The 13,480-nt window shown below is 35.5% G+C and overlaps 1 protein-coding gene across 3 annotated transcripts; it reads left to right on the top strand.

Annotated features, from left to right (window-relative positions):
• Positions 1 to 7,435: 7,435 nt before the first annotated feature.
• LOC132295158 (uncharacterized) lies at positions 7,436 to 13,167 on the top strand. 3 transcript variants are annotated; one of them, XM_059793294.1, is made up of 3 exons: positions 7,436 to 7,651; positions 8,299 to 8,503; positions 11,114 to 13,167. In XM_059793294.1, the coding sequence occupies exons 2-3, from the start codon at positions 8,434 to 8,436 to the stop codon at positions 13,048 to 13,050; spliced, it is 2,007 nt and encodes a 668-aa protein (XP_059649277.1). In that variant the 5' UTR covers positions 7,436 to 7,651; positions 8,299 to 8,433; the 3' UTR covers positions 13,051 to 13,167. The 3 variants fall into 3 exon arrangements, with proteins under 3 accessions (XP_059649277.1, XP_059649278.1, XP_059649279.1); XM_059793295.1 differs by having other exon boundaries at positions 8,304 to 8,503; XM_059793296.1 differs by lacking the exon at positions 8,299 to 8,503 and having other exon boundaries at positions 7,438 to 7,651.
• The last annotated feature ends 313 nt before the right edge of the window (positions 13,168 to 13,480 follow it).

Genomic DNA, 13,480 nt, shown 5'->3' on the forward strand with positions numbered 1-13,480 from the left:
GCCTAGGATTGGTGCAATTGTTGGCTTGGATGGTTGACAAGTGTAGGTGTGGGATAAAGCCTAGGAAGGAGCCATGGATTGGTGACAAGTGTAGGGCTATAATTTAGTCTTTGCAAATATCTTTGGGCCACTTTGGGATTATGGTTTTAAAGGAGGGTTTTTATGCAATTGACCATAGATGTGTGTGTTGACCATGGTGTAAGATCACATAGTGAGTGGAGGATTTGTATTTCCTCCACTCACACTTCATTCATTGTTTTCATTTCCTTTCTCACCAAAAATCCTAGCCTCCATGGATGGAGCTTGAAACCTTAAGCCTTGACCTTGATTTTTGAGGGTCTTCCACTCACCTTAGATCATGAACCTTGGGAGACAAAAGTTTCCTCTCATCTTCCTCTTTATAACCTTTGAAGGGTTTGCTATTTTGTGTTGATTTGCCTTGGATTTAAGAGGAACAATCCTCTTGTGAGGTAGGGGATATTTTAGGGTTATATTTTGTTTCTTGCATGCTATTGATGCTTATATGAGTTGTATGCATGTCTTTTGTTAATTTGAGAAATTATGATTTATCATAGCTTGCATGTAACTTATTTTAAACTTGTTAAATGGCATGGCCATGAGTTGATCTTTGATATATATTGACTTGAGATGATTTAGATGAGTTTTCAAATCTAGAGATTTAATGGATTTAATTTAATTTAAATTCTAGTAAATTGTATTTTACTTGTATTCCATTTTAGACTAGAGATATGGTATGACCATGATTTGGTACTTGTTATATATTAATTTAGGATCATTTGAACAACTTTTGAAATCTAGAGATTTAATTAAAATTGAATTAATTAAAATCTACATGATGATGTCTTGCTTATTTTGCTCTTTTGATTTGATATATGTATTGAGCATGCTATGTTGTTTAACATAGATTAATTTGAGGTTGTTTGGGATACATTTGAAATCTAGAGACTTTCCATGATTAGGTTGAAAATCTCTTAAAATATAGTATTCTAATTACCTTGTGAGCATGCTACTAATTTGAAGCTTATTTAGAGTACTTGTGGCTTAGGATGGTAATGTGACTCAATTGTTGTAAAATATTCTTACTTTGTGTATAAATTGCATATTGAGGACTTGACATATCATATGCTATTTAGACTTGAATTCTAGGACATAGTTTGTGTGGAATCAACCTTACTTGTGCATGCAATGTGGTAACTTGCATTTGATTTTGTATAAGGTTTAAATTTACTGGTTTTAGAAAGCTTGTGAGGACATATATTATGTGATGGCTAGGGTTTGGCTCTAGTACGGAGACAAGTGTCTTCTAAGTCATAAGTGCGCACTAGGTAGTACCTTGTGGGTCGTAATTACCCGAAAATACTTGCTTGGTTTAGCGACCGCATGTCCTAGTCTTTCCACTATTTGTTGTTTTTGCATTTAATTTCAAGTTGTTAATCATGGATTACTTGTAACTTGAGAATTGATGCTTATTTGGGACAATTGAATACTATTTAGTATACTTGAACTTGTATACTTGCTCCGTGAGTTTGACTTTCATTTAGTATACTTGTGACATGCATACTTGTCTTATGTGCATTTTGTTGAGCTTAATATACTTATATTCGTATACTTGACTTATGAAATTTTTATATAAAATGTATACTTGGGTAATATGCTTAGACATTGTGTGACTTGTCTTAACATAGTTAGTATACTTGAAAATGTATGCTTGTATGTCGTGTATCATGTTTTAATATGGTTCAGTGTACTTGAGCATGTATACTTCCGTTATTCGCTTTAACTTGCATGGATAGCTTAGGATGCTCCCCGAGTCTCACTTGATATAGACGTTAGGTGGCAGGAGCCTCTTTAACATGTTTCACCATAAGGTGATATAATTGTAAAATGATAGGTCGATGCATGCTCATTTCCTACAAGTAGCTTTATGTTATTCTCCCCTACGATACTGGGGCATATTTCAGGTACAAGAATTAAAGTTGAGACTCCCATTTTGCTTGGATAACTTATGGACTTGAAGATTTCCATTTTGTGAAGATTGGCATGAAATGCCTTTATAGCTTTATATGTCAAAATGTGTATATTTGATTCCATTAATGTAATGTGTACGTAAGTACACTCTTTACAGTGTATTTGACATATGAGATGAGGCCAAGAGCCATTAACATGAAAGACTACAAGCATGTTCTCTTTAAAACTCAAGTATTGCCATTGTAGCTTATTTGTGAGAAATGGAGGCTTTGTATGCTAAAACTTGTTGATGGAATGTAAAGAGGCTTTAGGCCATGTTGGTGCATCTATTTTATCATATTGCATGCACATGCATACTCACTTTGGCAAACAATACCTTCATTGATGAAACAAAAACTCTAAGTAGCATTTTTAGGGAGTTTTACCCTATTCTGTTTCAGGGGCATTTCGGGTATTTCACAATGCATTTTTTTCATTTTTCTTCTAGATTCACGTAGAAAACTCAATTTTGAGAGGGGTTTCTTCTTTGTGTTTTTCCAGAAAACATCATCTTGGTCCTCAAAAATTAATATTTTTCCGAAAAATCCTTTCTGCCAGGTTTTGCAAATTTTTAGTACAAATGTAGTTGGTACTATTCATTGACTTTTTTTTTTAAATCGTCACGACCGATCTGAAACTTCCGGAGGTCTTGTGGGTGTATTTAAGATTACATTTTCAATTTTGGCAATTTAAAAACCTCCCGAAGCCCTATTTCCAAAACTTGGGCAGTAGCTCGGATTATTTTTTTCCTCTTGATCTGATTTTTCTTGGGGGCATTCTGGGCATTTTAGAATGCATTTTTTATTTCTTTAATTTTTTTCCAGAAAAGTCCGTTTAGATGCCCATTTTTACTCTCAGTTGCAGTAGTAGTGGGTTGACGGCACTGTAGCTATCACGGCCTTCATCGGGCCACCGCGGCGTCGATTTTGTTTTTGACCTTTCTCCCTCATCCGGACTCCAAATCAAGTGAATTTTTTTTTTTAAATTGATTAATTTTCCATTGTCTTCCAAGTGGTGTACTCGATAGCACTTGAATCTATTTTTTTTGCAAAATAACCATTTTGCCCCTAGGTTCCTTTTTGTCCGCTTTTGAAACGACACTTCCGCATTTATTTTCCTTTGGGCTCCATGACCTCATTGAGGGTCACATTGGTGTCTTAGAGACGCATTCTATCTTTAGAGACCGTTATTTCACCTTTCGCTTTCGCATTTCGGATCCGTTATCGGGTCATCTTTTGGTCATCACTGACGCACCAGGTTTACAAAACTTGGGCCGTCACAAGTGGTATCAGAGCTCCTAGGTTTGAATACCTTGGACGACGGGTTTTGGGTGCATATCATGCTTGTGTTGCCATGCTCTATTTGTTTATATACTTTATGATAACATGTTTTGGTTTGATAACATGTTTATGTGCCTAGGTGGTATATGTAGTATATCGTTTGGTTAAAGCATGATTTTATTCTAGTATAAGAAGCATGACATATGATGTATTCTAGGTTAGATTTGTATATGCATATTGTTTTGCGTATTTGATAGGAGTTGGGATTAGTCACGGATGTTTACCTCGAGGTTGGGTTGTTTGGTGAGTTTGCACTTAGTGCAATATTTGGTGTGTTTTGGTTTTGTTTAGGCACTCTTCTTAGATGTTGTTAGCAATTTTCAGTTTGGTTTCATGGTAGTTTAGGTCGTTGTTGACCTAGCGTTGGCTTTGGATAGGTGGATGGTCACCTTTTGTTTAGGCTCTCGTGGGGTGAGCCATTAGGCGTAGCTGTAGTGCTGGATTTGTTGGTTTTGGACCATGATGAAGTTGTGGACCTTTTAGGATCCTTGATTGTTTAGGAAGATTCCTTTGAGATTGCAATTTTCGTGGGCGGGTACGTTTGTGGGCGGGTGCATGGCACTGTTATGCTACTGTGCTGGCTAGCTACAAGTGCAGTTTGGATGGAATCAGTGTTGGTTTTGTTTTGATAGGCATTGTCCTTTGATCAGTGATGATGATGGTTGTTTTGGGGATCAGTCGTGGTGATTGATTTAGTTGTTATTGGTATGGCTGTAGTTGCCATTTTCCTTGAGGAGTTCTTACATGACTAGGACATGCGGTCGCTAGACCAAGCAAGTATTTTCGGGTAATTACGACCCACAAGATACCACCTAGTGCGCACTTATGACTTAGAGGGTACTTGTCCACGTACTAGAGCCAAACCCTAGCCATCACATAAATTATGTCCTCACAAACTTTCCAAAATCAATAAGTTCAAAACTTATACAAAATTAAATGCAAGTTACTACATTCCATGCATAAATAAGGTTGAATCCACACAAACCATGTCCTAGAATTCAAGTCTAAATAACATATGACATGTCATGTCCTCAATATGCAATTTCTATATAAAGTAAGAATATTTTATAACAATTGAGCCACATTACCATCCTAAGCCACAAGTACTAAATAAGCTTCAATTTAGCAACAAGCTTTCAAGGTAAACAATTGTAATATTCTAACAAGCTATATACCTACACAAGATATATTTAAACAAGCTATTCAAGACAATGATATCACATATTATGCTAAGTCCAATTACCATTTTAAGATACCCCAAGTACTAATTCTACATCTAATTAGTAATATGCTCACAAGGTAATTTATTGCGCTACATTTCATAAGATTATCACCCTAACATGAAAAGTCTCTAGTTTTCAAATAAATTCCAATTAGGCTCAAATTAATATATGTAAAAGGACATAAGATGGTCTTCACATATATTCTATCCAAAATCAATTGAAGTGACTACAACACTTAAAATAAAATTAATTAAGCTAATTAATTAATTTTCTCTAGATTTTTAAACAACTCCAAATATGCTCAAAATTAACATATGTTAAAGAACTTACCAAGGCTTTCTTTAATATCACATTACAAGTTGATTTCATGTTTGATACAATTATGTGAATTAAACTTTCATAAAAGATAAATGTTAAAAAAAATTTGCAATTCTTATTCAAATGCTCCCAATTTAATATATGTTGATAATCATACTAATGCCTAATTTACTAGTATGTCACAATTTAATTCCAAGGTGCCTACCATAATGAGAATTAAATCTTAAACATAAAAAATAATTAAATTAAATTCTAGATCTTGACCAAAGGCATGCTCACAAGTTGTATGTGCTTCAATACAACATTAATATAAACTTAAGACACCCCCTACCTCAATTTGAGATGAAAATCTCAAAAGCCACCAAAATGAAATCGCTCCGAATCCGACGATACTTCGTGGTTTTATCGGGGACAACATGGTAAATATTAAACTCCAAAGAGGTTCTACCAAAATCCTAACTTGACCTTTAACCCGAACTCAAAATTCGGCCAAAAACAGGTTCTAATAAAGGGGAAAGATGCGCGTTGTCAAGATAAACACAAAACGCAAAGGCTTTATGACTTTATAACAAAGGAAAGGAGGTTTAATTGAGAGAAGAAGGGTGGCAGCCCCCCTTGGGCTGCTATGGCAGCTGCTGGTCGTGCATGAAGAGAGAATAAGGTCACTTTTTATTTTTATAACCCCTATTTATAGGGAAACCCTAAAAATGCCCCGAAAGGGCCCCGTTGGGTACGGAAAAATGGAATTTGAGCAGACGCGCTCAAATGACAAAACTCCGTAAACGAAAAAGAACCAAAATGAGAAAATATGAACAATGGAAGAAACGATGTCAAAAAATGAGTCCCGAGCAGAGAAATATATCCCGAACAAGTTCGGTGGTAACTAGGGTTAAAAACCCTGAAACTGGTGGAAAACAACCAGAAGGCAATTCTAAGAGTACACGACTTGACAAAAAATGAAAATGAATCCCGTACGAGGATCCAGGCTCAAAACGAGGCATTTTTGCAATAACTTTCATTAATTGCACAATGACGCTCCAAAAAGTGAAAGCTGCACTAATGGCCCAAAATGAAAATATCTTCCAAAAATATATTTTTTAAAACCCCTGAAATAAAATATCTCTAAATGATATTTATGAAAAATACCCCAAGAAACAAAAATGTTTCTGAAGAACTTTGTATCTATGCCCCTATGGACACCGGGAGCAATCAGAGTACTTTCCTACAAAAGTAAAGATACGTATTTCGTGGAAACCACTTAGGATGAAGTCAAAAACCAACTCCGAATACAAAAAGTGAGGTTGTGTCAAAAAGTGACAAATGGGGAAAAGACAAAATAGGGAAAAGGACGAAAAGTGAATAATGTCAAAAAACGAAAAATGTGAAAATGACTCGGTCTTTAAAGGAAGTTGTCAATCCAAAGGAAATAGTCTCAGAAATCATTTCTGAGCACTCGAGACGATACTAAATGACGAGAAACTGAACTAAGAAAAGAAATTTCAACGAAAAAAATTCATCCGTAAATTTTTGAGGAAAAAAGAAAAGAAGGAAATGACCGGTTCATTACACACTCTTTGCGAAAAAAAAAAAATTGTAAAAAGATTAATTTAATAATGAAAGGAAAAAATAAATTAATTTTTGGATGTACACATAAAAATACAAATAATTAAATTAGTAATACATGATTGTATAAACAAGCAATTTACAGAAGAATGAAGCTCTTTTCAATAGAAGAAAAATGAAGAGAGACAACCGACATGGGTATAATAAGAAAGTAATATATAAAGTGCACAACTTTTGTAGGAAAGTTAATTTTTGTGTGTTTTATGCAGTAAAAATTTTCAGATACAGGAATCCCATTTTTCCCAAAACTTTCACTTTTTCTCTAACCAAACTTCCTAAAAACTAAAATATTTTCCTTTTTTTTTTTTGTCTTTCAGAAAATTTTCCTTCCTCAAGTGAAATTCTTCATCTTTTCCTTTTAAAATTCTCTTATTTTTTATTTTTTTCATTTTTCTTTTTACTTTTACTTTTTAAAACTTTTTTTTTATTTTTAATATGCATATTTAAATAATTTTAGTCATATGTTATATTTATATTTATATTTTGTACCGTGTCACCTAGCTTAAAATTTTAGCTCGGTTCGTGATCATTATATAATTTACAAATAATGATAAAAAAAAAAAAACAAAACTGTAATACAATTTTGCCAGTAAGACGGTGTATACTCATATATAACGGTATCGAATCCATATCGTTGTGATTGCAACTGTAGTCGGCAACCTTCCCAATGGTTCGGGATTTGAAGAGCTTTAAAATTGGTAAAGTTGCCGTTTTGATCCTTATTTTAGGTAAAACCCCGGAACTCAAACTCAATTTAATTCCAATCTAATTTATGACAGCCCCACCCTCACGTGTACGTGGACGCAGAGACAACAAGAAAAACGCAATAGAACTGAAACTAAAAAAACAACAAATATATATATACACACACACACAGAGACAACAATAAAAAGCAATAAACTGAAACTAAAAAAACAAATATATATTTATACACTTTCTCTCTCTCTCTATATATATACGCACACACCAAAATAGATGAAACAATAGAAAACGAGAAACAGAAGACGCAACGCACGATAGATAGAGAGAGAGAGAGCGATATATAGAGAGAGAAAGAGAGACAGGACGAGAGAGAGACAGAGGACGAAAACGGTTTTCGATTTCATCAATCGGTTTCAGGTCAGTTTTCTCATTCGGTCTTTATCGATTCGTTCTTGGATTTTGTATCTTGATGATTCTTTCTCGTTACCAATGATGAATTATGTAGATCTCAATAGGTGCTTGCGAATCAATTTTTAGTTTTAGGGTTTTATCTGGATGGATCTGTTTTGATGATCTGGTTTTAGGTTATGTATGAGGAACTTTGAAAGATCTCATGGAAATTATTTTTGATTCTTAAAGTTTTGGGATGTGCATGATTAGCGAGCAATTGGTGATCTTGATCGATTCTTGTTTATATATATATATATATATATATATATACACACCCGACATGCCACATCTCATTTTTGCAAAATGAACCGGGTTTGATTTTTGTGGTTGGTGGTTGGTTTTTGCATACGTGTTGACGTAGAATTTTGGGTTGAACCTATGAGTTGTCTCTTGTTGTCAGCATGTAATTAGATTTTGTTGAAGATGGCATGTGAAGAAATTTGTTTTTTATAATTTTTTTTTATATTAGGGTTTTTATTGTGAAAATTGGGATTTTGTTCTGATGTGTTTGGCTGTTTAATTGGTACTCATTGTTTCTTGTGCAAATTGTTATTTGACCGTAGGTGTGTTTTGGTGTATAAATGGCCTCTAACGTTTTTAGTTGGTGCACATAGGTCAGTTTTTGAGGTTGCTGATGCGCACTCCGTGTAGTTCATGAATATTGTGGCAATGATGTGAGAACTTGCACTTGTGGTTTGCTGAAGAATCCTCTTTAGGAGATCATAATTTGAATCAACTTGAAGATTTTAATGAAATTTAAGATATGTGGCATTGGATCTTTTCCTCTTGAATTATTACCTACTCAAATTAATAAAGAAGGTAGTTACATCTGATTCTATTCATCATAGTAGTTATGTGGTTGAAAAATCAATCATAAAAGCCTCATTAGTTGCATCTTTCTTATTTATTTGGACATTAAAAATGGTAACTTTTGAAGGGCAAAATTGCCTTTTCAATATTTAAGTCTTTCTTGGGTCTTTTCTTCATTTATATATATAAACAACTAAAACCTGAATGGAATATTTTGTTTCTCCCTCAATTGTCGTGGGCTTTCACACGTGAATGGATTCTTTATATATATATATATAAACACACTAAAATGTAGGTTTTCATTATTTTAAGTTTTAGTTGATGTAAAATTATGAATTGAATTTTAATTGTAGTAAAATTGTGGAATTGAGTTATAGTTATTTTGTGAGAGAGAGATGGGGATGGCTTTGTAAAGAAAAATGGAGAGGTATGGTGGTGATGTGATCTAAGTGAAGAATAGAAGAAGCAAGTGATATATATATAGATAAACCATTAAAGATAATTGGGAAAAAAAAGAAAAGGAAAGAAATGAAATTTAGCTATTTGTATATTTATATAAATGCATTGAATTTATTGGAATAGTTAGCTTTATATACACACACACACACACGTATGGAAGAAAGAAATGTCCAAATAAATAGGAAAGATACAATTAAAAGAGTTACTGTCGTTGTAGCTACTCTTCCACTTTAAAAGGAAAGTTACGTAAGAAGTATCTGAAAACTACTTGAAAATCTGTCTTATGGCTTTATTGACATGAGAAAAAATGTTATTATTGACCTGAAATTAACTTGATTGATTAACTATGGACTTGCTGATTTAATTAATATAGTTTTTTTTTTTTTTGTTTAATTTTTTTGTTATTTTTTAATTTTGCTATGATTCTTATGAAGTTGTTGATTGCAACGTTATTATGTGTTCTTTTGACGGTCTTTGATATTATATATGTTAGGTGTCAATAGTCTACTGATATTTGTCTGTTGAATGTCGGTGCATGGTGGATATATAGGATGCTTTAGGTGATTTGATATCGGCTCATTTTGCCGTAACTTAGTTGTGAGAGATCACCTAGAATACCCAAAAAGTATATGAACATATTGACAAAATGTTTTAGTATCTGTGAATATCTACTTGGATTTTTTCTCTTTGTAGCTCCATGTTCTTCCTCAATGTTGCCCCCACGTTCGCCTTCTGCAGCATCAGTAATAGTTATTTCTAAGTTTTACTAAAATAATCAATTTACCATGATGAACCATCCATTTAAATTTCCTCCTGCATCCTTCTTGGTATATTACAGAGAGAAATTTTTATTTCTATTGTTTCTTTTTAGAGTTTCTACCAAAAGAAGGGAATTTACTTGTTGAACCATCATTGAGAAAGAATATCAACTAAGAGGAATAAAATCTAATAAAACTTTTAAAGCTGGACCATGAATTAAACAAAGAGTACCCATTTCAATGAGTTGAAATGTAGTATTTATCTAAGGTTTTCCACATGTTTGTAGCCATTGACATGGCTGTCCTGCAAGTTAGATCACTGTACTTGAAATAGTGGAGCATTAATATTATTTTCTTTCTATTATGGTATTGAATATAGGGTATGTTCTTTGGTAGTCTCAGTGTTGTAAAAGGCGCTCTTAGGCTCAAGGTGCAGGTCTAGCGCTTGTTGTCATCCCAGGCGCACTGATGTTTACTAGGTGCGCGCCTCGGTTGTACCTCATCCTGTTGTTATTTTTTAAAAAATGATTATTCTATATCTTAAGCCAAATAGGCTACTTTTGGCAACTTAATAAATAAATAAGAAAGCCAAAGCGTGCGAGAGAAGGAAATTTTGTTAAAAAGAATAAACAAATAAGAGCCTAAGAGTCAAAGTGTCAACCGAACTGAGAAAGAGTGAGACTATAAGACGAATGACGAAGCCCTAGTTGCAGAAACGAGTGACGAAGCCACGTCAGTTCTTTCATATTCTCTCCATTCTCCTCTAATAATCTCTTCTCATCTGTATTTACATCTCTCTCTTCGTCTAATTCTCTTACGTGTCTCTGTCTTCTGTTTTTTTGGCTCTGTTTTTTATCCTTCTCTTCTTTAACACTTTCTCTCTCTTCTCGTCTACTTATCGCTCTTCATCTACTTCTTTCTGTCTCTATATCTTTTTTTTGGCTCTTTTCTTTTCTTGTTAACTGTTATTTTTTTGTTAACATATTTATTTCTTTTTTTGCCTTTCAAGAAAACAAATTTGTGCTGTATTTTTTATGGTCGTTGAATGCTTGTATAGTTGATGGGTTTACTTTTTTATATTTGAGATTAATTTTTAGAATATTGATATGACTTATGAGATATGAATGTTTTTATGGTAGTTTAAATTCACTCAGGTGCACGCCTAGGCTCCAAAGGATCTCTAGCGCCTTGGTGCGCCTTGAGCTCTTAATAACACTTGGTAGTCTTATATATCATGCAAGTAAAAATTGGTATTCTAGTGAAATACATGGATCCGTAATTTAGTGTGCCGAGTCAAGAGAATAGTTGTTTTATATAAAATCTGGTTCTGTTTTTTCTTCTTTTTATTTTAAGTACATTATCTGAGGAAGTGCGAATCAAATTCTCTCTCAAATTATTGCAGGAATTTACAGCTTATTGAAATCTATAGATATGTCTCCAGCATCAAAATCTAAGTCTAAGTCCAAGGATAAATCCTCTGCAAAGGTGGCCAAGGAACAGCAAAAGGCTTCTTCCAAGGTTTCTGGATCTACATCCATGGGGAATGGCAGTCCAGCTAGTGCTTACAATCCAATTTCTGGTACATTCCACACCCTGGACACAGCACCAATGTCCTCTTCCCCACCCCTCCAAAGCAATGGTCGTTTCCGAAATATTGAAACAGACGAGCAGTCTGGTAGCTTGCATGTTACAGGGCCTGAGTATGATTCATTATCCAACAACGGAAGCACTTCTGGTGAGTCGGAAGACCACAAAGAGAAGACATCAAATGTTACTCCCAGGCAGGAAGCGATACCTGGATCCGATAATGACAAGCGAGAAAAGATTCGTCAGAAAAATGAGAGGAAACACCAACGTCAGAGGGAGAAGCGGGCACAGGAGTTGCATAAGCGTTGCAGTGACTACCTTATGTCAAGAAAATTGGAAGTACTTTCTCAGCAGCTTGTGTCAATGGGATTCTCATCTGAGCAGGCAACTTTGGCCCTTATATTGAATGAGGGCAAAGTAGAGGAATCAGTTTCCTGGCTTTTTGAGGGAAGTGAAGAAGCAGCTCAGAAAAAGGATCCTGGAAGTGGGGCTGACTTAAAAATTGATATAAGCGAAGAGCTTGCTCAGATTACAGCAATGGAGATGAGGTACAAATGCTCTAAACAGGAGGTTGAAAGAGCTGTTGTTTCTTGTGAGGGTGATCTCAAGAAGGCAGAAGAAATTCTGAAGGCTCAGAAAGCAGAACCACCGATAGTTCCACTGAAACTGGAGGAAACTGCCGACCCCAAGGACCCAGTTAGATCACAACAAAACCCTTTAGCTTCAGTTACAATACAGCAAAGGAGGAATGAAAGAGATCCAAACTATGCTAGGGGGGCTGCCACATTGTCAGAGTCTAGTAATGGAAACATGCAGTCTTTAAAGACAAATAAGCCGAAGTCACTTGCAGAGAAGAGGTGGCCAACAACCATATCAAGTTCTTCCGTTTCCTATTCTACGGCATTGCCTATACAGGTTGCACCTGCATCCGCAAAAACAGAGACGCAGCACATTGTTGGTGGACATGAAGGGAGAAATACCCAGCAGGGAGTACTGAGGGAGTCAGTGATCATGATGCAACGTCCACAGTCATTAAATATTAAGCAAAACCTAGGTTCAAGCGCCAGTTGTTCTCCTCCAGGGACATCTGGATTGTATGTGAACAATAATGTGGTTTCTGGGAGTATGAGATCAAATGGTAAGTTGCTACAAGAACAGCGCATCGTAAGCCTTGGCCCTGAAAATATGAGCTCAGAGCACTTCCACCGCCAGGTTCCGAGTATTGGAAACATGGGTCTGGAAAATTTGAGTTCACAGCAAATTTACCCCCAGAATCATTATACACAATGCCGATACATGTCTGGCTCAGTGGAACCTGAAGCAACTAGGCTGGGTGGTTCATGGAGCTCAGTGGGTGCATCTTCTCCTTCACTTACAGTTCCATCGTCTCTTGGACTATTTTCTGGTTGGGGTTCAACGGGGACTTTGGGGTCGTCTTCGCAGGTGGATTGGAGTGCAGGAGATTTGATGTCTCACTGTGATTACAATAGTATAGATTGGACTCTAGAATCAAACTCTGCGTATTCAAAGCAGAATGGTGGGTTGTTCTTAGGGCAGTCTAATGGGTTGATGCTGGGACTTTCTTCAATGAGGATAGCTGGTACAAATGGCATTTGCATTGCTGGGTTGCAGGATGGAGGAATGGCATCAGAAACCACTTCTTCCGCGGGACTGCGCGAGTGGACATCTCCTTTTGCAGGGAAGGACATCTTCAGTGTGCCCAGGCAGTTTGTTACTTCTCCCTCTCCTTAGTTCTAGGTAAGATTGAGGAACAGGGCAACAATAGACCATGTGTGGGAAAAGCTGGTGTTGGAATGGCAGTGTTGGTTGTTTCTGGTTTACTAATAAAAAATGCATCTACTAGTGCAATCTTTTGGGTTTTTCCTTTTCCTTGCATTCAAATTATATCGCAAATATAGCCTTGGTGAGGTCTCTAATTTCTTTTATGGTTCTTCACCATTACTTTGAACCATTCTAAGGAAGCAAAGTCCTTAATTCAGGGTTCTGCATTAGTGTCTTGTTTTGTGAGTAGGAAAAGTTCTTTTCTGACGGGGCAAGGGTTGGTTCAAACTAGGTCATATTGCCCTTTGAGTTGGAGTACACTGTACACTTCTCAAACACCCTTTACTCTGAGTTTAATTGGTATGAGAAATGAAAAAAGAATAAAGGGTTTGGTTCAGGC

This window comes from Cornus florida, unplaced genomic scaffold, assembly GCF_030987335.1.
Source record: "Cornus florida cultivar Cherokee Brave unplaced genomic scaffold, ASM3098733v1 CherokeeBrave_3.0.0_Hap2_Chr02, whole genome shotgun sequence".
NCBI lineage: Eukaryota > Viridiplantae > Streptophyta > Magnoliopsida > Cornales > Cornaceae > Cornus > Cornus florida.

Coding starts and splice junctions, on each gene's coding strand:
- LOC132295158 (XM_059793294.1), top strand. CDS start 8,434: ATGAAATTTAAGATATGTGGCATTGGATCTTTTCCTCTTGAATTATTA. Junction 8,504..11,113: donor TACTCAAATTAATAAAGAAG/GTAGTTACATCT, acceptor AAATTATTGCAG/GAATTTACAGCTTATTGAAA.